The sequence below is a fragment of the Mustela nivalis genome (assembly GCF_964662115.1).
Source record: "Mustela nivalis genome assembly, chromosome: 5".
Taxonomy (NCBI): Eukaryota; Metazoa; Chordata; class Mammalia; order Carnivora; family Mustelidae; genus Mustela; species Mustela nivalis.
The window spans coordinates 43,825,501-43,853,222 of NC_139024.1; the positions used below are offsets into that span (position 1 = coordinate 43,825,501).

Genomic DNA, 27,722 nt, shown 5'->3' on the forward strand with positions numbered 1-27,722 from the left:
ACACCCCCCGCTTCTGCTTGTGCACTCTCTTTCTCTCAAAAAAAGAGTATACTTTTTGAAAAAATTGATGACCAATGAAATACCAGATATTTCTTAGAAGAAGAAAAATTATATGTTCGGTTTAGTTTAAAACTTTTGGTGCGAGAAGATAAAGAAAAAAAACTGTATAAGAGGAAATGCATTCTAAGTATACTGGGTAGTTTTTTTTTTGTTGTTCTTATCTTTTTAAAAAAAATTAGTATTTTTTTAAGTTATCTCTACCCAAAACGTGGGGTTTGAACTTAAAACCCCAAGATGAAGAGTCACATACTCTACTGACTAAACCAGCTAGGTGTCCCTTTTGTCTTGTTTTCTGTTTGATTTTGTGTTTAGCACTTCTGAACTTGTGAATCTTCCCTCCCATTTTATTCCTCAGTTTTTTTTCTTTTGCAATTTGTAGATGTTTTTCTGGTTTCTTGGGATCTCCTGGTTCTCTACCAGTCACCACTTGGAATTGAATTTTTTTTTCAGTGTGTGCACAGTGTTATGTAAACAATGTAATTGGTATGTTATTTCCATTGTTAGTACAGTCAGCCAAAATCAAGAGTGGGACGCTTAACTAAAATTGATTTAGACTTCTTTAAAATTAATGACCATCTTTCTTTATTTAATGAAGTGCATAAGACCAAAAAGTGTTTACTTTTTGTTGTTAAAAAAAATCTTTTTTTATTTGGGTACAGAATTTTGTAGATTTTATTGTTAATTTAGCCAAATTTGGATGCCTTCTTGCCCCAAATAATTACTTTTTAAATTAAAATTAATCAGGAGTCTAAAGGGATATTTATATTTTATATCTTGTATTTGAACGGTTGCATGCTTCAACCCAGAAAATATTTGTTACATAATTTTTTGGTATAACTACTGCAAGGATATTTGAACATTGTATATAGTAGAGTTAACCTTTGCCTTTGTTTGTACCATTAACCCATTATTTGAAAGAGCTAAATCTTTCTAAGGACTAGAGTACCACCTTCTAGAAGAGTATTTTCTGGTGATACGGAGCTTAAGGTTGCAGTTACTGGTATTTCATTTATACAAATTTCTGCCCATAAAGTTTTCTAACTGTTTCAAGTTACAAAACAATATTAGGCAAGACTGAGTTAATTTTGGCTTTAAAAAGTCAGTTTATCTTGTAAGAAAATAGTGTTGCAAGAAGAACAGACAACAGATTTTCCAAATTATTTCACATTTTACGCATTTAGTTTCCTGCAAAACCCTTTGTGTCAACTTCTTTTAATTATCAAGAAAGTTATATGATATTGTAGTATTTATTTTATAGTTGAGAAACAGAAACAATGTTAGCTAGTGTTTCATCTTCCTTCCTGTGTATCAGGTACTATGCTAAATGCTTTATATTACAACCTTGTAAAGTAAGTAGCATTTTCATCTTACATGTAAGGAAACTCTTAGGTAATTTAGGAACTTAGTTTCTAGGGACACTTCACTGGTAAGTGGAAGAATTGGAATTCAAACCTTTTCGTGTCTGACTGTAGAGGCTGAGGTCTTAGCTGCTGTGCAATACTATTCTTTCTACAAATGTAGCTTTGTTATTTGAATATAAAATAGCTTTTGAGGATTAAATTTTTTTTTTGTTCTTATCATTGTAATATAGCTTTGATGATCCTTTTGAGATTTCCTCCCCCCCTTTTTTTCTTTTTTTCATTCAAGAAACTTCTACAACATCCAGAACTGAGTAATAGTCAACTTCTGGCAGATTTTCTCTCTCCCAATGGTGGGGAAACACAGTTTCTTGATAAGATACTACCAGATGTTAATCTTGGTAAGTCAGTTTAAAGAATCGTGTATATGAGGATAAACTGAAAATAATCAGCATTTCAGATTAATGTAGAGGAATAGCTTTATATAGTAAGCCACTTTATATAGTGTAGCCAAATTCTAACACACTTTTTATATACTGTTAGTAGGAATATTAATTGGGAACTATGTGGAAAAATAGTTTGGTATGAAACTGAATGACTTAGCAGTCCCTCTCTGAAATACATTCTGTAGAGACTCTTTTATTCATATTGAAGAATGTTCATAGCATCATTGTTTTATAGCCAAACCTAGAAAAATGTTCATTACCAGTAGATCAGCAGATAAATTGTGATAGATTCATAAAATGAATACCTATAGCATGTAGCTATTTGCAACAAGATTGATAATCTTAAAAGCATGATGTTGAATGAAAGAAGCAAGACACAGAAGAATATATACAGCATGATTTCTTTTATATAAAGTTCAGTATAGACCACAGTAATAAGGAAAGCAGGAAAAGTTTGAATAAAATTGTTAAAGATAATAATGGAAGTAAAACAGTATTTCTAAGTATATTTTATATAATACAGTCTTAAGTACTTATAGAACTAAACAAATGAATTAAATATTACAATTGGGCCTTTGGCTTTCATTTGTATCTCTTTAAATTAATACATTTAATTGAGCCAGAATAGTTGGTGTTTGTGCATGGAGGTTTTCTTATCAGGGGAAAATGCGAGGACATTTTATATTTGGTTATGTATGGTATTTAGGAGACAGAATTGGGTAGACATGGTTGGTTGCTGACTAGGTTTGACTAAAGGAGAAGAAATGATCAAAGATGACCCACGTTTCTATTTAAACAATTGAAGGGATGCTGTTACTTGCTGAGATAAGGAATAAATTGAGAGCAGTTCTGAACTTGTTGAATTCACAGAATCCAGTTAAAGAAGATTTGTAAGGCAGGGAGGCCAGGAGATAGGCAAGGAGTAGAGATTTGAGTGTTATTTGAAATCAGATTGAGCAAATAAAATTGGCTCAAGGAAGAGCATGTAGAAGAGACAGAAAAGAACAGGATGAAGAAGATCTGTAGTTTAAGGAACTTGGGAAATTCTTTTTTTTTTTTTTTTTTAATTTATTTATTTGAGAGGGAAAGAGTGAGCAGAGGGATGGGGAGAGAAAGAATCTTCAAGTGGACTCCCTGCTGAGTGGGGAGCTTGACAGAGGGGTTGATCCCAGGACCCTATGGTATGACCTGAACCAAAATCAAGAGTCAGATGCTTAACCGACTGAGTACCCTGGTACCCCAGGTTCTTGGGGAATTCTAAGGAAGCAGGTATAGTTTATGGGGGTAGCAAAGGAAAACTAGTATGATGGGAGAGAGTTGGGTGGTTTTCATGTCGTAAAACAATCTCCCATTTTAATTTGTTATTATGTCTCCTGCTATTGCTGAAAGTCTACTTTTTCTCAGTTGAACTGCAAGAAATTTTAAGTTACATTTATCAATTTTGACTAATTTTTACAGGCATTTCTAATGTTTGAGAAAATCTCAAGATGTTTGATATTTTAAAATAAGGGAACCTAGAGATAAGATCAAGAAGAAATTTTGGCAGGGCTCCTGGGAGGCTTAGAGCTACTTACATAGTCAGTGTGGGTTTGTTTGTTTGTTTTCTTAATTTTAGAGAGAGAGAAAGAGTGCGAGTGGAGGGGAGGGGCAGAGGGCGAGGGAGAGAGAGCATCTCTTAGGTGGGCTGCATGCTGAATGTGGAGCCTGACATGGGGCTTGATCTCATGACCCTGAGATCATGACCTAAGCCAAAATTGGAGTTGGACACTTGACCAACTGAGCAACCCATGTGCCCCTAAATAGCCAATGTGAATGTTGTAGCAGTTCTTAAAACTTTTTTGACTACCTTTGCATGCTTTTAGGTATCTTTATATATTCATTATTGTTTAAAATCTTTTGAAAACTTTTTTTTTTAAAGATTTTATTTATTTATTTGACAGAGAGAGAGAGATCACAGTAGACAGAGAAGCAGGCAGAGAGAGAGAGAGAGGGAAGCAGGTTCCCTGCTGAGCAGAGAGCCCGATGCGGGACTCCATCCCAGGACCCTGAGATCATGACCTGAGCCGAAAGCAGCAGCTTAACCCACTGAGCCACCCAGGCACCCCTGAAAACATTTCTTATGGAAAATTTCAAATGTACACAGAAGTGTACTGTTTCAGCTGTTCCAATACTTGGCTTGTTTAGCCCCTTCTGCCCCCCACCCCAATCCCACTATATTATTTTAAGTAAATCCTAAATGTTATATCTATAAATAGTTAAAAATACCATATTTATTGTAAACTTTTATTGAATGTGAAATGGTAAATTATTAATTTTTTACTTTTTACTTGGCTGTTTAGTATTTAAAATTACCTAGTGAAGGGGCACCTGGGTGGCTCATTTTGTTAACAATCTGCCTTTGGCTCAGATATGATACCAGGGCCCTGGGATTGAGCACCACATTGGGGGGGGGTTGCTCAGCAGGGAGTCTTCTTCACCCTCTCTCCCTGCTGCTCCCCCTGATTGTACTTTATGTCTCTGTCAAGAAAATGAATAAAGTCTTAAAAAAAAAAATCACCTAGTGAAGTATACATGTAAGTAATTCTGAGATACATTATACCTTCATAAAATTAATATTTTATTTTTAATTGCAGGAAAAATTATAAAGTCTGTTCCTGGAAAACTAATGAAAGAGGTGAATAACTGATTTATGTATATTCTGTAACATGATAGTTATAAGCACATCTAAGTATCAGTGAACTTTTAACGGGTTATACGATTATTAAAAATTATAATCTTGATTTTTAATTTTCATATCATGATTTCTGTATCACAACAGAAAGGTCAGCATTTGGAACCTTTCATCATGAATTTTATTAATTCTTGTGAATCTCCAAAGCCTAAACCGAGTAAACCGGAACTGACTATTCTCAGCCCTACTTCAGAAAACAACAAGAAGGTAGTGTGTCTTGACTTAGAGTCATGAAGTTTGAAGTTGTCCTACTTGAAACTTTTCCATTATAGGGAATATTGGTGTTAATGAAATGAATGGGACTTATATCTTTTATGTGAAAATCAGTTGTGCAGTTAAAGAGGGTATTTTATGCAGTGTCTGCCTCTTTAACAGGTAAGTGTTTCTTTTGCTAATGGTATTTATAAACTTATGCCATTTCTGTATTGGGGGGATATTTTTAAGGTGGTTTTCTTAGGTTGTAAATCAAGAACAGCCAATACTCAAATTAATTGATATAATGTATTTATATTGATTTGATGTTTATTTTATCTCATTTCAATGGCTTATGTAATATTTAATCCATTCATTAAGCAGGTATATTATTGTATGCCTATTGTTGAGTGCAAGGAACTAGAAAATGAAGATACATTTCCAGTTTGCAGCAAGCTCACTTTAGGGATTCCTGGGTGGCTCAGTCAGTTAAGTGTCTGCCTTTGGCTTAGGTCATGATCCCAGGGTCAAGTTGTACATTGGGCTCCTTGCTCAGTGGGGAGTCTCCTTCTCTCTCTGCCTGCTAGTCCCCCCTGCCTGTACTCTCTCTGGCGCGCACGCTCTCTCTCTCTCTGACAAATAAGTAAAATGAAATAAAAAACAAAGGATGCTCATTTTAGTTCCAGAATAGTGCTTAGCACGGGGAGCTGTTGAGCTCAAAGGCTAGCCCTCCCCCTTCCTGCAAAGCCTCACCTTTTTGTTATTAGTATAAAAGATATTTTTCATGTTTTTCTACTTTATTACTTCCTTTTGGGTAAACAAATAGTTAATTTTTGTGTATTGATTTTTTAAAATTCAATAGCCTTGCTAGACTTGTATTAACTTTAGTAATACATCTATTCTTTTAGATTTGCACACTTACATGCAAATGCAAATGATGGTTTTGTTTTTCATGGCTATGAACTACTATACAAAGGGCATGATTTCAGTGTTTCACCATTAAACCATATAGCACAACATAGCTTTTTTCATAGATATTCTTTATAAATAAGGGTAAGGAAGTTTACATTCCTGTTTGTGGGTGGCCTTGGCCTATAATTTTTCTCTCTCGTTCTATCCTTGTCACATTCTGGTATCAGTTATATTAACCTTTTTCTGTTTGCTGGTAAAGTTATAATTGGAATCAGTAGTTCTTTAAATAATTGTTAGAACTGGTTGTTAAAGTCACCTAAGCCTTGAGTTTTGTTTATAGGAAGGTTTTTTTAAAAGCCTATTTAATTTCTTTAATGAATGTAGTATTCTTCAGATTTGTTGCGTGAGTCAGTTTTTTGCCTCCAAAGATTTTATTTATTCACCTGAGAGAGAGACAGTGTGTGTGTGTGTGTGTGTGTGTGTGTGTGTGTGTGTGTATGGTGTGTGTGAGAGCTTGGGGAAGAACAGGGAGAGGCACAAGCAGACTCCTGAGCTGAGTGTGGAGCCTGATGCAGGGCTTGATCCCATGACCCCAAGATCACGACCTGAGCTGAAACCAAGAGTCAGGGCCAATCATCTGAGCCACCTAGGTGCTGCCCCAAAATGAGTCAGTTTTGATAAATTTTATATATTTTTTTTAAAATGAGGGGGAGGGGCAGAAGGAGAGGCGGGGAGAGAGAGAGAATGAATATCTTAAGCAGGTTCTACACCCAGCTTGGAGCCTGATGCAGGGTTCCATCTTACAACCGTCAGATCGTGACCTGAGCCAAATCAAGAGTCAGACCCTTAACCAGCTGAGCCACCTAGACACCCCAATAGGTTATATTTTCAATACATTTTTTATTCTATCTTAATTTGAAATTTTTTTGGCCTATAGTTGTTTTTTTCTGACATCTATAGCTATGTCCCCTTTGATTTTTTTAGTATTATTTCTGTCTTTTTCTTTTTTTTTCTTTTGATCAGTCTTGCCAAAGATTTTGTCCTTTTCATCTTTTGACTTGTTGATCTTTTCTATCAAACTTTAGTTCCTTGATTTCTGCTATTTTATTATTCCAATAATACAGTTTTTTGCATATCCTGGGAGTAAGTAGGGCTGAGATTTAGTTGCATTTCATCATTTTCTACTATAAGTAATTTTCTACATCTTGTTTTCACACTGATTGGGCATTTCTGGACTGTGATTATTATTGTCCAAATAAATTTTGGTTAAAGCTAAGTATTCACATCTAAACACCCTTTAATTGTGGATTATAATTTGTTAAGTCATGTTAGTTTTAAAATTAGCTGTCATCAATATATTTACACATCTTTATGTGTTCATTTGCTCCTTTTGATGTTCAAAAAAAGAGTTTCTTCATGAATAATGAATTTCCTTTGTGTCTAAATTTCCTTGTGTCTAAAATTAATGCAGACTTTTATATATTATTTTGGGAGGAATATGTATTTTTTATTCAATTTGGGGCATGAACATGAAACTTTAGAGGCAGAGCTTAATCTGTCTGATAATTCTGTTTTGATTGGAAAAGTATAAGTGCCTGTGCTCTGTTCACATTAGCTTTAGTGATTGTTACCTTCAGGTGTAATAAACTATTTATCTCTTTATTATTTCAATTTTTACATTAGCTTTTCAGTGATCTGTTTAAGAATAATGCAAACCGTGCTGAGAATACAGAAAGAAAGCAAAACCAGAATTATTTTATGGAGATGATGACTGTAGAAGGAGTCTATGATTACCTGATGTATGTAGGTAGGTAAGATACATGTGGTTACTGCGAAGACCTATTTTTCATTTATGTATCGTTTCTTCTGTGATACAAATTAATAATGCTCTTCACTACTGTCCCATTGTAACTTCTTTTTAAATTGAAGATACTTCTTTTATAAGAATTTTATATAATTGGGTCTTGAACGTACTAAAGTTACTAACGTTTACAAATAAAATATTGACCGTTTATGGTTTTTTATACTGGAGAATGTTTAGAATATCTGTTTATCGTAACAAAATATTTCATATCATCCTTCTCAGGACGGGTGGTCTTCCAAGTTCCTGACTGGCTTCATCATCTCTTAATGGGAACTCGAATCCTGTTTAAAAACACCCTGGAAATGTACACTGACTACTATCTTCATTGTAAATTAGAACAACTGTTCCAGGAGCACCGTTTGGTCTCACTCATAACACTTCTCAGAGGTTTGTATTTTGTCATGTGTTTGTTTCATGTTTAATGTGCTTTTGTGTCTTGCTTTTCATTGGTTTCCTAGGATTTCTGTAATGAAGTAATTTGTAACAGGTAAAAATTCTAGTGAATATTTTTTTGTCTCTTTTTAGATGCTGTATTCTGTGAAAACACTGAACCTCGCTCTCTCCAAGATAAGCAAAAACGAGCAAAACAGACTTTTGAAGAAATGATGAATTACATTCCAGGTATAATATTTAAGTAGTTTAATATAGACAAGCATTTCTTTGAGATCACAATGTGTAGCAATTTTCTTTTAAGATTCTATTTGGAGAGGACGCCTGGGTGGCTCAATTGGTTGGGCGACTGCCTTCGGCTCAGGTCATGATCCTGGAGTCCTGGGATCAAGTCCCGTATCCAGCGCTCTGCTTAGCAGGGAGGCTGCTTCCCCCTCTGATTCTCCTCCTCTCATGCTTGCGCTCTCTCTCTCTCAAATAAATAAAATCTTAAAAAGATTTTATTTGGAGAGAGAGAGCAAGCACATAAGTTAGGGGAGGGGCAGAGGAAGAGGGAGAGAGAGAATCTCAAACAAACTGCACCAAGTGTGGAGCCTGATGTGGGGCTCAATCTCAAAACTCCAGATCAGGATCTGAGCTGAAATCTAGAGTTAGATGCCTAACCAGCTGAACCATCCAGGCACCCCACAAGGTATAAATTGGATTATTGAAACTAATTTTTATTTTGAGTTACCATTTTAGAAATAGTTACAGAAACCAAGTAAAATTAACTTATTAGTTAATTAAATTTGGTTTTTATGATATAAGCACTCTGAACTAAGAAAGGCTTTTGCTAATACAGTAGCCAGATTCTTGTAGCAGCAACTTCAATCAGACTGATGTAAGTGATATGTTTGTGGGACAGTTGGAATCCTGCCACCCACTATGCTCTGAGAAGAACTACAATAGTGTTTATGAGTAAAAGATCAGAATTAATTAATTCATTCTAAATTTACTGGTCCACATGTCAGGCACTGTGTGGAGAGCAAGGGCTATAAAAGTATACTTGAGTAGTTCCGTCTAGCAGGAAGACAGGTATACAGACAAAACATACATGTGATGGAGGCATGTTCAAGTCACAGAGTATCTCAGAGGAAAAGAATGATCACTTCTGTAAAGGAGGTAGGCTTGAGCCATAAGATAAATGAATGGTAGTAACCTTTTATAGAGTGGGAAATACAAGGAAAAAACATCAAAGGGTCAAAGCAGAGGATACTTAGTTTAGAATATTTTGAGTGTGAATTGCCTGTACATTATTCAGGAGGAACTGTCTAATAAAGGGTTAGATATCCATCCAGGTTTTGAAATAGAGAAACAAATGGTAAAAGATAGAGATAATGGGAGTTATGTGTAGTGGATAATCATGCCCAGAGAGAAAATACAGAGTAGGACTTGAAGAGGCCTTTGGACTGTGTGTTAGAGAATCCTCATCATTGAACAATTAGTCTCTGAATAGTCCTGCTGCTCTTTATGAAGACAGTTAAGTTAAATCCCTGATCTGAATATAAAAGTGAATAGAAGCTATTTTGGGCTAAGTCTTCTGTAGGTAAATGATGAAATAATTTCTTACCTGTTTTGTAACAGCAGCCCTTAGCATTCATGGCTTTAACAGTCTTAGTTTTGATATTAGAGACAACACAGAAGCCAGTGGATGTATTAATTTATTATTTTGCTGAGGCACAAATCTGAATCACATCTACTTAAAGACTCCTTTGGAAGGAGTAATTTAGTGAGTAAACTTAGCATGTTTTCCTTTTGTTCTCTACCCCTCATTTCTTACTCAGGGACTCCTAAAGGATCTGAAAGGATCACTTATTTTTGTCCATTATGCTTAATGCATCTTAACTGGGAAATTCTATGTAGTATTGCTGAATTAGAGGATTCATAAAGATCCATATCAGGCTACATGTCATGAAAATATCAAGGATCTGCTATGCTTATTATAAATTTAATTTGGCCTTTGCTTCTTAGGGTTAGATTTATCTCCTAGAAGCAAACATAAGGTGAAAACTTTTTAAGAACATAATTAATAGTTTTATTATGTTGGGGGACAGGGAAAAGAACACTTTCTTAAGAATAATTTTATTTTCCTCTTCTGGGGAAAACATTCAGAGATTTTTTTCAGTAAGTACTGACTCTTTGGTAAGAGAAATGATACATGACAACTGTGCAATCAAATATGTATCAGAAATTTTTGGATCCTAAATTAGTGTTTAAACATTTCCCCCAAAGATTGTTCTGTAAAATGGTTAGTAATAATTACACAAAAAGTACAAAAGTAAATTCAAGAGGTCATAGCCATTGAGGAAAGTCAATGTTCAAAAATTAAACTTCTTTTCTAATATTAAGATATTCAAACATTATGAAAAGTATGTAGAGTAAAAAATAGAAGCCATTTCTCCCTAATCAGTTTGGTATTAATACTCACATTTTTCTGTGCATTTCTGTACATGTGTGTACAAATGTATACACAGACTTCTAGGATTTGGTTTTATTTGTTTTACCTGAATGGGATAACATAATATGTATTATTTTCTAACTGTCTTTTATCACTTAATAGTATAAGTAGATTTCTTTATTGCAACATTCCTCAGAGCTTGTAGTATACTTTGTGCATTGTGAATCTACCAAAGGGCGAGTTTCTTAACTTGACTGTAGAAGGCTTTTTTCTAGGAGCCCCTCGCAGAACACTAGTTTAGGAAATGCAGATTTATAGTTTTTGTGTAATACCTGGGAAACAGGGTGAGGATTTTGCTTTCTGGGCCAGTTAATGATGAGTCCGCTTATAATGTAAAATGTTTCACATTTGGTTTTCTCTTTTAGATCTGATAGTCAAGTGTATCGGTGAAGAAGCCAAGTATGAAAGCATCCGACTTCTCTTTGATGGCTTACAACAGCCAGTTCTCAATAAGCAGGTAAAATTCATCAAAGCACGTTAACTAGTGTTGGCTAGGTTTTTTTTTTTTTTTTTTTTTTATAAACATATAATATATTTTTATCTCCAGGGGTACAGGTCTGTGAATCGCCCGGTTCACACACTTCACAGCACTCACCAAAGCACATACCCTCTCCAATGTCCATAATCCCACCCCCCTTCTCCCAACCCCCCTCCCCCCAGCAACCCTCAGTTTGTTTTGTGAGATTAAGAGTTACTTATGGTTTGTCTCCCTCCCAGTCCCATCTTGTTTTTCATTTATTCTTCTCCTACCCCCTTAAACCCCCATGTTGCATCACCACTTCCTCATATCAGGGAGATCATATGATAATTGTCTTTCTCCGCTTGACTTATTTCACTAAGCATGATACGCTCTAGTTCCATCCACATTGTCGCAAATGGCAAGATTTCATTTCTTTTGATGGCTGCATAGTATTCCATTGTGTATATATGCCACATCTTCTTGATCCATTCATCTGTTGATGGACATCTAGGTTCTTTCCATAGTTTGGCTATTGTGGACATTGCTGCTATAAACATTTGGGTGCACATGCCCCTTTGGATCACTACGTTTGTATCTTTAGGGTAAATCCCAGTAGTGCTATTGCTGGGTCATAGGTTAGTTCTATTTTCAACATTTTAAGGAACCTCCATGTTGTTTTCCAGAGAGTTTGCACCAGCTTGCATTCCCACCAACAGTGGAGGAGGGTTCCCCTTTCTCCGCATCCTCGCCAGCATCTATCATTTCCTGACTTGTTAATTTTAGCCATTCTGACGGGTGTGAGGTGATATCTCATTGTGGTTTTGATTTGTATTTCCCTGATGCTGAGTGATATGGAGCACTTTTTCATGTGTCTGTTGGCCATCTGGATGTCGTCTTTGCAGAAATATCTGTTCATGTTCTCTGCCCATTTCTTGATTGGATTATTTGTTCTTTGGGTGTTGAGTTTGCTAAGTTCTTTATAGATTTTGGACACTAGCCTTTTATCTGATATGTCATTTGCAAATATCTTCTCCCATTCTGTCAGTTGTCTTTTGGTTTTGTTAACTGTTAACTTTGCTGTGCAAAAGCTTTTGATCTTGATAAAATGCCAATAGTTCATTTTTGCCCTTGCTTCCCTTGCCTTTGGCGATGTTCCTAGGAAGATGTTGCTGCGGTTGAGGTCAAAGAGGTTGCTGCCTGTGTTCTCCTCAAGGATTTTGATGGATTCCTTTCTCACATTGAGGTCCTTCATCAATTTTGAGTCTATTTCCGTGTGTGGTGTAAGGAAATGGTCCAATTTCATTTTTCTGCATGTGGCTGTCCAATTTTCCCAACACCATTTATTGAAGAGGCTGTCTTTTTTCCATTGGACATTCTTTCCTGCTTTGTCGAAGATTAGTTGACCATAGAGTTGAGGGTCTATTTCTGGGCTTTCTATTCTGTTCCATTGATCTATGTGTCTGTTTTTGTGCCAGTACCATGCTGTCTTGATGATGACAGCTTTGTAATAGAGCTTGAAGTACGGAATTGTGATGCCACCAACTTTGGCTTTCTTTTTCAATATTCTTTTGGCTATTTGAGGTCTTCTTTGGTTCCATATAAATTTTAAGATTATTTGTTCCATTTCTTTGAAAAAGATGGATGGTACTTTGATAGGAATTGCATTAAATGTGTAGATTGCTTTAGGTAGTATAGACCTTTGCACAATATTTATTCTTCCAATCCAGGAGCATGGAACATTTTTCCATTTCTCTGTGTCTTCCTCAGTTTCTTTCATGAGTACTTTATAGTTTTCTGAGTATAGATTCTGTGTCTCTTTGGTTAGGTTTATTCCTAGGTATCTTATGGTTTTGGGTGCAATTGTAAATGGGATTGACTCCTTAATTTCTCTTTCTTCTGTCTTGTTGTTGGTGTAGAGGAATGTTGGCTAGGTTTTTTGAAGGACCCACAGTAGGGTGTCTGGTATATTATTAATTTTGAAGTGACACTACATTAAATCAAGACAGTGCACGTCAGCCATTCAGATAGAGAAAACACTATTTTATCTCCTACTCTTTTTTGCTGATTATTTTTTTAAATTAAATTTTCTGTTTTAATTTCAGTATAGTTAACATACAGTGTTGTATTAGTTTCACACATACATTATCACGGTTCAACAATTTTACACGTTACTCAGTGCTCATCGTGATAAGCACACTCTTTAATCCCCGTCACCTATTTCCCCGTCTGCATACCCACCTCACCTGTGGTAGCCATCAGTTCTCTAGAGTTCAGAGGTGCTTTTTTATTCTTTACAACATGAGTTGTTTTGACTTCAATCATATACAAAACTCATGAAATAAAGCAAAAATTTAAAAATTAAGAATTCCATCATTTAGATTACATAGAATAAATTATATATATAGTTCAGTCTGTGCATATTTTGTTGAGATCTTTATAGTTAAAATTTTGTGTCCTGCTTGTGTCTTTAACATTTATGCAGCATAATAATAAAATGTACACATATGAAGACATGTGTATCTGAGTTCTATTCCCAGCCTTCTTGTTTAGAGGTAACCACAGTCCTGAATTTTGCTCTTATCATTTTTATGGCTTTTATCTAATGCCTTAAAATTTTTTTTGTGTGTGTGCTTTAGCTGACTTACGTTTTATTGGACATTGTGATACAAGAACTATTTCCCGAGCTCAATAAGGTAACAGAGAAGCAGTAGTTTTATTCTTAATGTTTTTAATGATATGCTGACATCTTAATTAGGGACACAGAAATCAAGGCTATGTGGCTATGATCCTTTTAAAAATAAACAGCCTTAATATATGACTCCTTATATTTTCTTTTTTCAACATGGTTAGACATAGAGTTGGTTTTGGGGGGATAGGAAAGGAATAGCCTGTGTTTTGACTTTGTTCCTTCCTAATTATAAGCAGATAGGAACATTATACCCTGCAGAATCTTTCCGGAGGAAGGTTTAAGTTTAAATCCTAGCACTAGAAAGTTCCAAGCTCTTTAGGTTGTTCTCTGTATGTAACACTGAAGGCTATATAAGTTAGACTTGAGTGTTTTGGGGCAGTTGAGCTTACGTGAACCCAAGAGTACAAAATGAGTTGGAATTGGAGAATGGTAATAATATTATTGTATTGAATCTGGAGGGGATATATATAAATCTATATATGTCTATATATATCTTTCTTAGGTTAGGATATTTATACAGTGGAATCATTAGGCACTTCACAAATGAACCCTGTTTTGTTGTCTTCTATTAAGTAGATCTGTTTCTACTTTTAGGTACAAAAAGAAGTTACCTCTGTGACTTCCTGGATGTAAGCATTTGGATTTGGGAAAGAATACCAGATAGATAACAAATTTCTGCTGTGCTAGTGTAGTATTTTCTTTTACTTTTGTATATTCTTGTATATATCATGTAATTCAGTGTCTGAAATTTTGATTTTTTGTTTTAATAAAGACTAACACAAACTTAATAATGGTCACAAGTGATTGGGTTTCATAGTCTCTTTTTTTTTTTACCCGTTTTCCAAATTTTATAACAGCTGTCATTTGTTGTTGCCGTTTTTAAAGAGATAATTCATAATCCTCTTAGGGCAAACAGATAAAACTATACTCTTTGTATTCTCTCACTTTGAAAATATTTATGTTTAGTATGGAGAAACAGGAGTAAGATCTGTTTTGCTTTCTTATTTAGAGTTAATACATTTTAGTAGATTTTTTTTCTTCTTATTCCTATTTTCTATATTAGTTAACTACGTGCCTATAAAGAAGACATTCTTTATGAGTTTTTCATAAGAAACAAAGGACTACTCCTTACTCTTTTTTGGATTGACAATTATAGCCCTTTTGAAATGTGAACACTGACTACTTACAGATGTTTGTGATTGTGGGGTTGCAGTTGCATTTTATTGAATGAATGTAGTAGCTATATTCCAAAATCTTATGTAAACAGTTTAGTCAAGTAGATTTTTGGTTTATGTCTGTTGTCTCTCCACACAGAAAATAATTGTATTTCCTGAGGAAAGTTAATTTAAAATTTTAGAGTCAATGTTCAGAATTGTACTCACAATTCCCTCCCACACTCTACTTTTCTTCTTGAAACAAATTTGTCTTTCAAGATTGAGAGTTTTGTATTTGCTAACTGGTTGTAGCATTCATTTAGAATACATTTACGGAGTTTCAGCTATGTATTAGATACTAAGCTAGGTAATACGAAACTAAATACAATTTAGAAATTAACCTATTTAATACTATTCACTTATTTTTTTCCCAAGGTATTAAAAAAATGGTTATTAGGTATTACAGTTTTTGAAAAGACTTTGTTAGTAGTTTTTTTATATTTTTAATTGCTTGAAAATTCTAGAATATATATGAGTTTCTGTGAATCAGTGCTTTAATACCAAGCCTTAAACATTTACTAATTTCTCAGGGATAGGTAGAAGATGAATCAGGTTAACTCTTCATATTTAAATCCATAGCATTTTAAATACTGTTATTTAAAATGTCATGGTAAACTGGAAAAATAAAATATTTTACAGCCCTTTTTATGCCATTCTTACATACTGTCCTATAAATTGTGATATTCTCTTTATTTAGATGAGGAAAATGTTGTTAGGAGTGCATCATTCTGCATGGGCTGTCATAATGAAATACCACAGACTGGGTGGCTTAAACAACAAATTTATTTCTCACAGTTCTGGGGGGTAGAAGTCCAAGAAGAGGTGCTGACAAGGTAGATTTCATTCTTGAGGCCTCTTCTTTTGGTTTGCATTTGTCCACCTTCTCACATGTGCCCCTACCTCTTTGTGTAGGTGTGAGGGAGGAGAGAAGGAGATTTCTCTCACCTTCTTATAAGGCCACCAGTCCTATTGGATTAGGGTTCCACTCTTATGATCTCATTTAACCTCGATTACCTCCTAAAGGACCCATCTCCAAATATGGAGAATTTTTGTGTTAAAGTAGTTTTGGGCTTCAACATTAGAGGTTTTTGTTGTTGTTGTTGTTTTAAGATTTTATTAATTTATTTGAGAGACAGAGCATGAGCGGGGAGAGAGACAGAGAGAGAGGAAGAAAGACAGGGAGAAGCAGAATCCTTGAGGATCTGGGAGCTCAACATGGGACTCAATCCCAGGACTCCAGGATATTGACCGGAGCTGAAGGCAGATGCCTAATGGAACCACCCAGGTGCTCCCAACATAAGAATTTTAGGAGGATACAATTCAGTTAATAGCAGTGGGTAAGCTCTTATTTAAAGAAAATATGTGTAAAAATCTACACATACAAAAGTAATCATTCACATTATAAAAGAAAAAGGAACTAGATGCAGTCTCTGTCAGCCAGGCATTTATCTACATTATCACATTTTATTTTATTTTTATTTTTTAATTTTTTATTTATTTTTAGAATTTCTTTTCAGTGTTCCTGAATTCATTGTTTATGCACCAGACCCAGTGCTCCGTGCAATATATGCCCTCCTTAGTACCCACCACCAGGCTCATCTAACCCCTCACCTCCCTCCCCTCCAAAACCCTCAGTTAGTTCTGCAGAGTCCACAGTCTCTCATGGTTCATCTCCCCCCACCGCGCCACTTTCCCCCAACTCCCTTCTCCTCTCTATCTTCCCATGTCCTCTGTGTTATTTGTTATGCTCCACAAGTGAAACCATATGATAATTGACTCTCTCTGCTTGACTTATTTCACTCAGCATGCTCTCTTCCAGTCCCAACCATGTTGATACAAAAGTTGGGTATTCATCCTTTCTGATGGAAGCATAATACTCCATTGTATCTATGGACCACATCTTCTTTATCCATTCGTCCGTTGAAGGGCATCTTGGTTCTTTCCACAGTTTGGCGACTGTGGCCATTGCTGCTGTGAACATTGGGGTACAGATGGCCCTTCTTTTCACTACATCTGTATCTTTGGGGTAAATACCCAGTAGTGCGATTGCAGGGTCATAGGGTAACTGTGTTTTTAATTTCTTAAGGAATCTTAAGAAAAAAATAAATAAAAATAAACTATTTTTCCCTGGAACTCACAGGCCAAAGAGGCTGCACCAATTTGTATTCCTACCAACAGTGTAAGAGGGTTCCCCTTTTTCCACATCCTCTCCAACACATGTTGTTTATTGTCTTGTTAATTTTGGCCATTCTAACTGGTGTATGGTGGGATCTCAATGTGGTTTTGATTTAAATCTCCCTGATGGCTAGTGATGATGAATATTTTTTCATGTGTCTGTTAGCCATTTGTATGTCTTCATTGGAGAAGTGTATATTCATGTCTTCTGCCCATTTTTTGACATGATTATCTGTTTTGTGTGTGTTGAGTTTGAGAAGTTCTCTATAGATCTTGGATATCAGCCCTTTGTCTGTATTTATCATCCATCACAGTAATTGTGAGATGATACTATTTCTATATAAGTAAGGATATTAAAGCCAGAGAGAGGAGTGAAGTTAGAATTCAAACTTAGATTTGTCTTTCATCTTAATGTGATTGTTAGTGTTGCCCCATAAAAGAAGCTTTTATTTCCAGAAGTAGGCACTCTTTGGATCCTTTTTAAAAAGCATGTTCTCCAGTCATTTCAGGTATTTACTTTGTACATTACTTTCTCTTTATCTTTATGTGTGTCCTCTAGTACATGAGCTTCACATTTTGAAATGTGTTTGTAGAAACAACGATCAGTGTTTCTGGTTGAGGGGATAAAATGAAAAATAGATGGAAAGATGTTTTCAGATTTAAAAGGACATTATAAAATTGTGTTTTCTATATAATCATTTATAGATACCCAAAGGTTCTGAGAAATGATTGAAAGCAAGCACTTAAATTACCATTTATTGACTTACTAAAAACCACTTGATTTACAATAGAAATATAAATAGAAGTCCAATTCCCCACTGTTCTTAGCAGATTGTGTAATGATGTATATACAAGTTGTAATTTCAGATATAGTCAACATTAGCATAATGATTGACTTAAATGAATGGATGAAAAAATGAATAGGTCTTGCTAGTTCACTGTATTCCCTTTCAGGTCTGCTTTTTGTAATGTATCCAGTAATCTCTTTGACAATGCTGGATATACAGAGGAGAAATCTTTAACCTGCGGCCTGTGAGTTCCAGGGAAAAATAGTTTATTTTTATTTATTTTTTTCTTAACTTGATATTTATGGGTTTTTTCTGCCAAACACTTCAGGTAATGGTTGTGTATTTCAGTGACACCCTATTTAATTAAAGCAGTGGCAGGCGGAATTTGGCCCTCAGGCTATGCTTTGCTAATCCCTGATGTAGAAGAACAAAAGAGGGAAGAAAAGGAATACTGTTAGAAAAATTACAATTACCTTCATATTAGGGAACGGGGGGGGGGGGGGGGGAATTGAATCTTTGGAGTAAGGCAACTATCTTTTTTAAAAAATTTAAATTCAATTTAATTAACATGTAGTTGTTACTGGTTTCAGAGGTAGAATTTAATGATTCATCAGTTGCATATGACAACCAGTGCTCATTCCATCAAGTGCCCTTCTTCGTGCCCATCACCCAGTTACCCACCCCTATCTGCCTCCCCTCCAGCAACCCTGTTTGTTTCCTATAGTTAAGAGTCTGTTATGGTTTGTCTCCCTCTCTGATTTTGTCTTATTTTTCCTTCCCTTCCATGATGTTCATCTGTTTCGTTTCTTACATTCCACTTGTGAGTGAAATCATATGATACTTGTCTTTCTCTGACTGACTTATTTCGCTCAGCATGATACCTTCTGGTTCCATCCACGTCATTGCAGATGGAAGATTTCATTCTTTTTGATGGCTGGGTAATACTCCATTGCATATATATACCACATCTTCTTTATTCATTCATCAGTTGTTGGACCTCTTGCCATAGTTTGGCTATTGTGGACATTGCTGCTACAAACATTGGGTGCAGGTGCCCCTTCAGAATACTATGTTTGTGGGGCGCCTGGGTGGCTCAGTGGATTAAGCCGCTGCCTTCGGCTCAGGTCATGATCTCAGGGTCCTGGGATCGAGTCCCGCATCGGGCTCTCTGCTCGGCAGGGAGCCTGCTTCCCTCTCTCTCTCTGCCTGCCTCTCCATCTACTTGTGATTTCTCTCTGTCAAATAAATAAATAAAATCTTTAAAAAAAAAAAAAAAAAAAAAGAATACTATGTTTGTATCCTTTGGATAAATCCCTAGTAGTACAATTCCTAGGTCATAAGGTAGCTCTATTTTTAGTTTTCTGAGGAGCCTCCATACCGTTTTCCAGAGTGGTTATATCAGTTTGCATTCCCACCAACAGTGTGAGAGGGTTCTGTTTTCTCTATAGCCTCACCAATCTTTCCTGACATGTTAATTTTGGGCATCCTGACCAATGTGATACTATGTGGTTTTGATTTTTATTTCACTGGTGCCAAAGGATGTTGAACTTTTTTTTTTTTTTTTAATGTGGCTGTTGGCCATTTGTATGTCCTTTTTTTTTTTTTCCTTAAAGATTTATTTATTTATTTTTTTTTAAAAGATTTTTATTTATTTATTTGAATATTTATTTATTTATTTGACAGAGATCACAAGTAGGCAGAGAGGCAGGCAGAGAGAGAGGAGGAAGCAGGAAGCAGGCTCCCTGCTGAGCAGAGAGCCTGATGCGGGGCTTGATCCCAGGGTCCCAGGATCATGACCTGAGCCGAAGGCAGAGGCTTTAACCCACTGAGCCACCCAGGCGCCCCTTGTATGTCCTCTTTAGAGAAATGTCTGTTCATGTCTTCTGCCCATTTCTTGACTGTATTTGTTTGGGGGGGGGGGTAAACCACCTCCTTTTGACTGCATCAGATAAGAAAACTGGTACCTTTTGACTTGTTATACTTGAGCCAAATCAGCTTCCAAAATGTATCCTGTTTTACCAGGACAAAAATAACATTTATTATAATCTTCCATTTGCAAAATGTATAAGTCACAGAAGCTGGTGGTTGCTTCAGGGTTGCCCCAGCTGATTGTATGTATTGTGCCAGGGGACTGTTAAAGGGATGAACTATGTCCCCTGTAAAGATGGCAGGGGCTTTGGTCCTCATCCCCAGTACCTGTGAATGTGACCTTATTTAGAAATAGTGTTTTGCAGGTGACCAAAATGAAGTCATTATAGTGGGCCTAATCCAGTATGACTTTATCCTAAAAAAAGGGGCTAGAGGGGTACCTGGGTGGCGCAGTCAGTTAAGCATCCAGCTCTTGGCTTCAGCTCCAGCTATGAATTCAGGGTCATGAGATCAGGCCTTGCGTCAGGCTCTGTGCTCATCAGGGAGTCTGCTTGAGAATCTGATTTCCCCTCTCTCTCTGCCCATCCTGCTTGTGCTTTCTCTCTTGCTCTCTCAGATTAAATAAATAAATCCTAAGAAAAAATGAGGGGGGACATGGAGGCAGACATACTGAAGGAAAGGGATCTAAAAACATGGAGAAAATACCATGTATAAGGCAAGGGATGCCTGAGTCCACCTGAAGCTGGGAGAGGCTTGGAATAGATTCTCCACCACAGTCTTCAGAAGAAAAGAACCCTGCCAAGTTGATCTTAGACTCCTAACCTCCAGAATGGTGAGATGATAAATTTCTGTTGTTTAAGCCATCCAGATTGTGTCATTTTATTAACAGCAGTCCCGAGTAATGAATCAGGAACCTTTCCTAATTTTGACAAACCTAGCTATATATCCACGGGACTGCACAGTCCTTGAGGGAGAAACTTTTTCCAATGGACGACTACTGACAGCCTCAACTCTCTTCTAAGAAATCAGATTACTCTTTGTTGCAAACTGCTGAAGGCGGCTTTGCCACAAAATGGATTTAATGTATTCAGTTGATCAGTGTGTAACAGTTGGTTTATTGTGTTATCAGTATGCTTGAAGATTCTTAGATGTACAACCAGTTCAGATAAATTAAAATCCCCAACATTGTCTAGCTTGATCATTTTTATTTTTAGTAAACAACTACAGGCCTCAAAACAGTTTCTGCCTTAGATTCTGTGCCTGAAAGCCAGAAAATGTAACAATAGTATTACTTAAAATACCCTTTATTTACTGTGTTCTTTTACCTAAAAATTGTGTGCTTTTTTCCTATATTTTGTTTGAGGAAGGGGATAGGGAGGATTATCAGATAGCAAAGGACTTATGATCAAGGGAAATGATACCGTTGATAAACTGTCAAAATTTTCCTTCAGTCATATCATCTCCGATTATAGTGTTTGCTTGAGAGAAGAAATAACTACCAAAGACAAGGAGCATGTCCAGTTTTATTATACAATTGAATCGCTCAATTCAATCTATAATTGTAAAGTGTCTGAGGTCATTTCTTAAGCCACTGCACAATACATGCACATATATTTAGAAAACTTAAAAAAAGTCCTTTAAAAATTTGTGCTACAGTAGGATTTATTCTGTTTTATTGGCCCAGCCTAAAAAATGTACTCCAAATTTACCTTTCTCTAATTTTCCTCTTATAATCTCACTGACATTTATTTATAGCTAATCTGTATATGCATAACACTGAGGATATTATTTTATTGCAGTGACCTTTTTAAAGATGTTACACAGTTTGAAAGTGTATTTCTTTATCAAGTGTACTTAATATTTTTAGACATTAAGAAACAAACACTGCTTCTCCAAACCTCTACTGCTATTTGCTCACCGTTCTTTAAGGTGAAGGCTCCCATTTCTTGCTGAATCATTATGCAGTGCTAAGCAGGCTCACATGGTCTCATGACCACCTTAAGCAAGTATGTGTTCTTTGGGGCATAAATCATTTCATCAGTCTGGGTATTTCTTGAGCTTCCACTCAGAGGGAATCACTCCCAGGCAGGAGTTCTCATATCTGTATTTGAGAATAATCCTGATGGAATACCACTTTAAAAAAAATCAATCCTTGTCTCATCTTCTGGATTTTCCATGACTGGGGGTGGGGGTGGGGAGGGAGAGAGAGAGAGAAAGTGTGTGTGTGTGTGTGTGTGTGTGTGTGTGTAGTGTGACTAGAGTAAGTACAGTGCTGGCATCTTGCTAGGGAGGGTCAGGTTTAGAATTACACCTTGTCTTAGAAAGTTCTTTAATGATACCTTTACATTAGAAGGGAAGAAGGAGCACAAAGGCAGAATTGATGGACTCCCATAAAATTATTAACAGCTAATGCTACGTCAGGCACTAAGCTGCTGCTCCTTAACAAATACCCTCTTAACAAATCTAAATGCCCTTTAGTTCTTTTTCTTCTGTAAATACATCCTGGGCCTCCTGTTCTTCCCTTGCCTTTCTCCCTGAGCCTGGACTATTTTTTGCCTTTCCTATCATCTGCTGCACTGTTTGTTCCCTGACTCATTAAAGGCACATGGGTGGTACAAGAGAGAATGCTACCCTGTGTTAGTCCATTAAACTCACTTATAACAGGATCTAAAAAGGCAAAAACAGAGACCTGAAATAAAGCAGAACTTATCATCCAGGAGTTTGATGCCATTGACAGGAAGACAGGAAGCCATCCGAACAGCAACTGGATGTAGTTGAATGAGTGCTGGGCTTGAGGTCAGAGATGCTGGGTTCTGGTCTTATGTCTGTCACTTTCAGCTGTATGGCCCTGGACAAGTCTGCTCTTTCTGAGCTTCAGTTTCCCATCTGTGAAATGGGAAAAACAGTACCTGCCTTGCCTACCAAAATTATAGGCGTCAAAAAAGATAATGTGCTTAAAACTCCCTTGTAAATGATAAAATGTAAACATAGTTGCTGGGTGGATTAAAATGGATATAAAGGAGAAAAATGATTTCTGTGGTTTAAAATTGTTAATAAAATTTTATTAAAATTTGCATATGTAAACTATAGATGGTTGGCCTTCTGTCAAAGGGCTCATTTTCATTTTTTTCCCCATGTATTCATTAACTTGCTGATCCTGTGTGATGGCGTCAGTGTCTTCATTTACAATCCTCTAAGCTCAGCTTCTAGGGGCCTGCAAAGATGGTCTGTGCCATTATCAAGCCAGTTCCTAAAAGGCAGACTTGAATTTCACTTGGAAAAAAATGCAGTTCCACACATTAACGGCAAGAAGAATTTTTGGCTATTGATATAAAACAATGATCACTGCCAAAAATGAAAGAAGTATTAGAGAAAAGCTCCCATGACAATGACTTCCTGCAGAAAACTTGATCCGACCTTCAACCGCTGGATAAATTACTTTCATTTTTAAGATGTATCCAGAAACCACATTGATATCTTGGTCACCTAGAAAAATACATACATTATTTTAATTACAGAATAAGTAATTATCAATTAAGAGTAAGAAGTGAGAAAACCAATGTATTTCTCTAAAGTCCTCTGTAATTAGAAGAGAAATTTTCTTTCATAAGCTAGGGATAAAATGTCACAAAAGACAAAGAGTGGTAATCAAAGGTGTAAAGAATTTGATTGCTTTTTCATGTCCCAGATGTCAAATGTACCCACTGTTCACTACTAGATAATTAGATGACTCCATCAACTCTGAGATAACTCAAGAAAACATTGCCATTATTGCTTTTGAACCGTTCCAAAATAAGGGCATTAGGGAACTGGTCAAGAACAATTAGTTGAGACAATAAAAGTGGCTTCCTTCTGCTTGCCTGGTCAGAAATCATTTTCACGTAATTGACAGTGAGACAATGGAGACTTCATTTCTAAAAGAGGAGACCTGATTTTAAAAAATACCAATTGCGGGACGCCTGGGTGGCTCAGTTGGTTAAGCAGCTGCCTTCGGCTCAGGTCATGATCCCAGCGTCCTGGGATCGAGTCCCACAACGGGCTCCTTGCTCAGCAGGGAGCCTGCTTCTCCCTCTGCCTCTGCCTGCCATTCTGTCTTCCTGTGCTCGCTCTCTCCCCCTCTCTCTCTTTGATAAATAAATAAAATCTTTAAAAAAAAAAATACCAATTGCCCGTAACTCAACAAACTCATAGGGATCTGGCAAAAATTTTGTTGTAATAATACTCCTTGACAAATTCTTTATCTGATGAGGGGTTAACACCCAAAATATATGAAGAACTCCTACAATTCAAAAACAAAAACAAAAATCTGATTAAAAAATGGGCAGAGGATCTGAATAGACATTTTTCCAAAGAAGACAGGCAGATGGGCAACTGACAGCATGAAATGATGCTCGAGATCACTCCTCATCAGAGAAACGCAAATCTAAACCCGTAATACCATCTCATTGGTAGAATGGCTATTCTCAAAAAAGATATGAAATAACAAGTGTTGGCAAGGATGTGGAAAAAGGAACCCTTGTGCACTGCTGGTGGGAATGTAAACTGGTACAGCCACTATGGAAAAAAATTAAAAAAAAAAATTAAAAAAAAAAACCAAACAGAACCACTGTATGACCCAGCAATTCCACTTCTGAGTATTTGAAAAAAACAAAAACACTAATTCAAAAAGAAATATGCATGCCCATGTTCATTGCAGCATTATTTACAATAGCAAAGATCTGGAAAAAAGTGTCCACTGGTGGATGAATGGATAAAATGTGACACACACACACACACGCACAATGGAATACTATTTAGCCATAAATGAAATCTTGTCTTTTGCAGTAACATCGATGGACCTTGAGGGCATTATGATAAGTAAGTCAGAGAAAGACTACCATACGATCTCACTTATACATGGAATTAACAGCAACAAAACCGAGCTTGTCAACATAAAGAACAACCTGCTAGTTGCCAGAAGTGGAGGCGGGGGTAGGCAAAATAGGTCAAGGGTATCAAAAGTCCAGGGTTCCAGTACAACTGAGTCATAGGGATATAATGCGCAGCATGGTGATAGAGTTAATACTGTATTGTGTATTTAAAAGTTGCTATGAGAGCAGATCTTTAAAGTCCCCCATTGTAAGAAAAAATTTGGGGGGCATCTGGGTGGCTCAGTTGTTAAGCGTCTGCCTTTGGCTCAGGTCATGATCCCAGGGTCCTGGGATCCAGCCCCATGTTGGGTTCCCTGCTTGGCAGGAAGCCTGCTTCTCCCTCTCCCATTCCCCCTGCTTGTGTTTTCTCGCTTGCTTTGTGTCTGTCAAATAAGTAAAATCTTTAAAGAAAATTTTTTGTGACTGTATTATGTTAAGTAGATATTGTGATGATCATTTCATCATATATATATATATATATATATATATATATTGAATCTATATGTCTAACACTAATCTTATATGTCAGTTATACCTCAATAAAAATTTTATCACTAATATTTAAAAAAGAACTCTCTGCTGTGGTTCTCAGTCCTGCATTTGAATCACTGGAAGAGACTTTTGCCCCAACCCAATTAAATGAGATTCTCTTAAAAGTTCGGGCCAAGGTATTGGTATTTAAATTAAACTGCTCCCCAATTGACTCAGATGTATAGCTAGGGTTGAGAACCCCTAGGGCCAAGGATTCCTGAACCTTCTATGTGAGCTCCTCCTTTCCAATACCTGTAAGTCTGGGCTTGGGTGATGCACAGCCACCAGCCTCTGTCTCATGCCGGACTCAAGAAGACACCTTTTCAGCCTGCCCTTGCATCTTCTATTACGGAACAGACAGAAGTAGCCAGTGACTCTCCTGGGAGGAAGGACTGCTTCCTTTGCCCTCGCTCTACTCTTTACCCTCCTTGGAAGCAGTTAAAACAGCCGGCCCACCATGGTGGAGCAGAGGGGGAACCTAGCTGAGCTCCTTCCTGGAAATGAACAGAAACTCTACATCTGTCTTGTGAGCACACTGGCTTCTGCCCCGGAGAAGAGGAAGGGGTGGTATATTCTATCAATGGACTTTATGTGTCCGAGTGGTTCTTTTTTGTTTGTTTGTTTGTTTTGTTTTAATTTTGTTTGTTGTTTTAATTAATTTTTTAAATGGCCCTGTGCTGATGGCATCCTCAGGGCCTCTGTGGGACTCACATCACCCAGGTATCTCCCATCAATGGACTTCCACAGGAAGTGGTTCTCAGAACTGATTTTTAAAAGTGAGGCTGATGTAAAACGACCCTAAATGCTGCCAAAAATATTGACTGGGGTCCAGTATGGACTTAGAGTTTGCTCAACAAACCCACTGTGCTGAAAACGGAGAGGGGAGCCTATCCTATCCACTTCTACCTGATTTATTCACACTAAATGCTTCAAGAAAGTTTACAGGATTTTCCAGATCCAATCTAAAATTCTAGAGATGAGTTTTTTCTTTAAGTGCAAAACTCATTTATATTTCACAATTTGAATAGCTGTTTACACGTACTTAAAGAGTTTTGAAACACTTGGGGCTTGGATGGGTGGGTCTGTGTGCTGGGGAGGGGCAGGGCACACCTGGTCCAGTGCGGTGCTGCTGTTCTCCAACAGAACTGGAGAGAGTCAGCAACCCAGGGGTGGGATCTGGTTCTGGCTTTGCAGTCCTGGCATCCTGAGTAGCTCCTGTCTTTGGACCACTACTGTTGTCTGTGAGGACTTTGGGAGTAGGGAGAGGGAGAGACACTTGTGCTTACCAGAGTCGTGTCTTAGTGCTTCATCTTTTATCATCTGGAATCCATCTCCACCATTGGCGAGGAAGCTTGGGAGGACTACCTTATATGTCTTGTCCATTTGGAGAGGCTCATAACTGGGTACTCGACACTGGGTACAAAGAACATCTAATTTGACTACTCTGTCCCCAGGTTTTCGGGAAAGATCATACACCACCTGAATTCCTAGAAAAGAAATGAGTCTGTGTTTTCACTGGATCCAAGAGATCTAAGAAAGATTTCTGAGAGAGAGATTTGGGCTGAAATCTGGAATTAGGGCATTGGATTTGGTTTGCATGGAGTGTGAGCTTGAATGATATTTCATCAGGGGAGTTGAGAAGACACCGCAGCATTTGGTTAGGTCTACCCTCAAGTCCTGGGAGGTCTGAGAACCACTGGAAGGGAAAATTGGCTCTGGCTCAGAATGGGCCTGGGGTACCAATGCAGGGAGAAACCACATCTTTTTAGAATCCTAAATGAACCGGTCAACTACTTGGTTCAATGACTTTGGAACCTGAGAAATAGATGAGAGGTGCAGAACAGTTTGTTAGAATTCTGAAGACTACTAAATGGTAATAATTTGGGTTTGGATGGCTTTCTTATAGAACAGGTAACAACTACCCAGCACTGCTGGAGCATCAAAACCCCACCGTCCCCCCCAACTCTCTCCTGGAAAAGTACAGAATGTTTGGGTTCCCTCAAGGCAGCAGGTGGGGCTCCCTCAAGGCAGCAGGTGGGGCTCCCCCATCCTCTGCAGCCCTAATCCCAAGAGCAGGGTGTTTCCTGAGAGAGAGGACGTGACAAAGCAATCACACCATCAGGTGAGGCCCACTACCTACAGTACAAAAAAAAAAAAAAAGAGGCCAAAATATGGTGTCAGAGTCAAAGTTAATAAAGCTATTTTTAATTATTATTATTTTACAGATTAACTCACTGAACTGTGCAACTCATAACTGACCGATGTGTTTCATGTTTGTGTTTCAATGTTTCCCTTGTCTGTGTTTCAATGTTTCCCTTGTCGATTGGGGAAGCATTTGTTTTTGTTCCATTTGCACTGTGATCTGTGAGATGAGCAGGTCATGGTTTCTCTCTGCTTCCAGAGAGGTTGGAAACCTGCCCCAGGTTACAGTGGAACCAGAACCAGATGTCCCAATGTGTCTAAGTAGGGGGCTGTCCCTCCCTGAAATCATCCTTGTTTAAAACTGATTGGACACTGCATGGTTCCAGGCAATTATGAATAGAAGAGAGAACGGTTGGTTTTTTTGGTTTTGTTTTTAGCAAAGAATAGTGAATGTCTAGACAACCAAGATTTTAATAGAAACTAGACCTCAAGGC

The 27,722-nt window shown here is 37.1% G+C and overlaps 2 protein-coding genes across 13 annotated transcripts in view; one reads left to right on the forward strand and one right to left on the reverse strand.

Annotated features, from left to right (window-relative positions):
• SNX14 (sorting nexin 14) overlaps positions 1-27,722 on the forward strand; it is a 99,825-nt gene that overhangs the window by 69,981 nt on the left and 2,122 nt on the right. For 8 of the 12 annotated variants that reach the window (XM_082730660.1, XM_082730665.1, XM_082730657.1 and 5 more), the window contains 9 exons: positions 1,708-1,819; positions 4,498-4,538; positions 4,683-4,802; positions 7,383-7,506; positions 7,786-7,950; positions 8,089-8,184; positions 10,816-10,907; positions 13,547-13,603; positions 14,194-14,387. In XM_082730660.1, coding sequence (XP_082586786.1) covers positions 1,708-1,819; positions 4,498-4,538; positions 4,683-4,802; positions 7,383-7,506; positions 7,786-7,950; positions 8,089-8,184; positions 10,816-10,907; positions 13,547-13,603; positions 14,194-14,232 — 846 coding nt within the window. In that variant the 3' untranslated portion in view covers positions 14,233-14,387. Of the gene's footprint in view, positions 1-1,707; positions 1,820-4,497; positions 4,539-4,682; positions 4,803-7,382; positions 7,507-7,785; positions 7,951-8,088; positions 8,185-10,815; positions 10,908-13,546; positions 13,604-14,193; positions 14,388-27,722 lie in introns of those variants that run through there. The other 4 variants (XM_082730662.1, XM_082730668.1, XM_082730659.1 and 1 more) reach the window with 1 other exon arrangement.
• NT5E (5'-nucleotidase ecto) overlaps positions 22,686-27,722 on the reverse strand; it is a 47,411-nt gene continuing 42,374 nt past the window's right edge. The window contains exons 8-9 of the mRNA XM_082730669.1: positions 26,373-26,573; positions 22,686-23,131 (exon numbers count right to left, since the gene is read on the reverse strand). Coding sequence (XP_082586795.1) covers positions 22,968-23,131; positions 26,373-26,573 — 365 coding nt within the window. The 3' untranslated portion in view covers positions 22,686-22,967. The remainder of the gene's footprint in view (positions 23,132-26,372; positions 26,574-27,722) is intronic.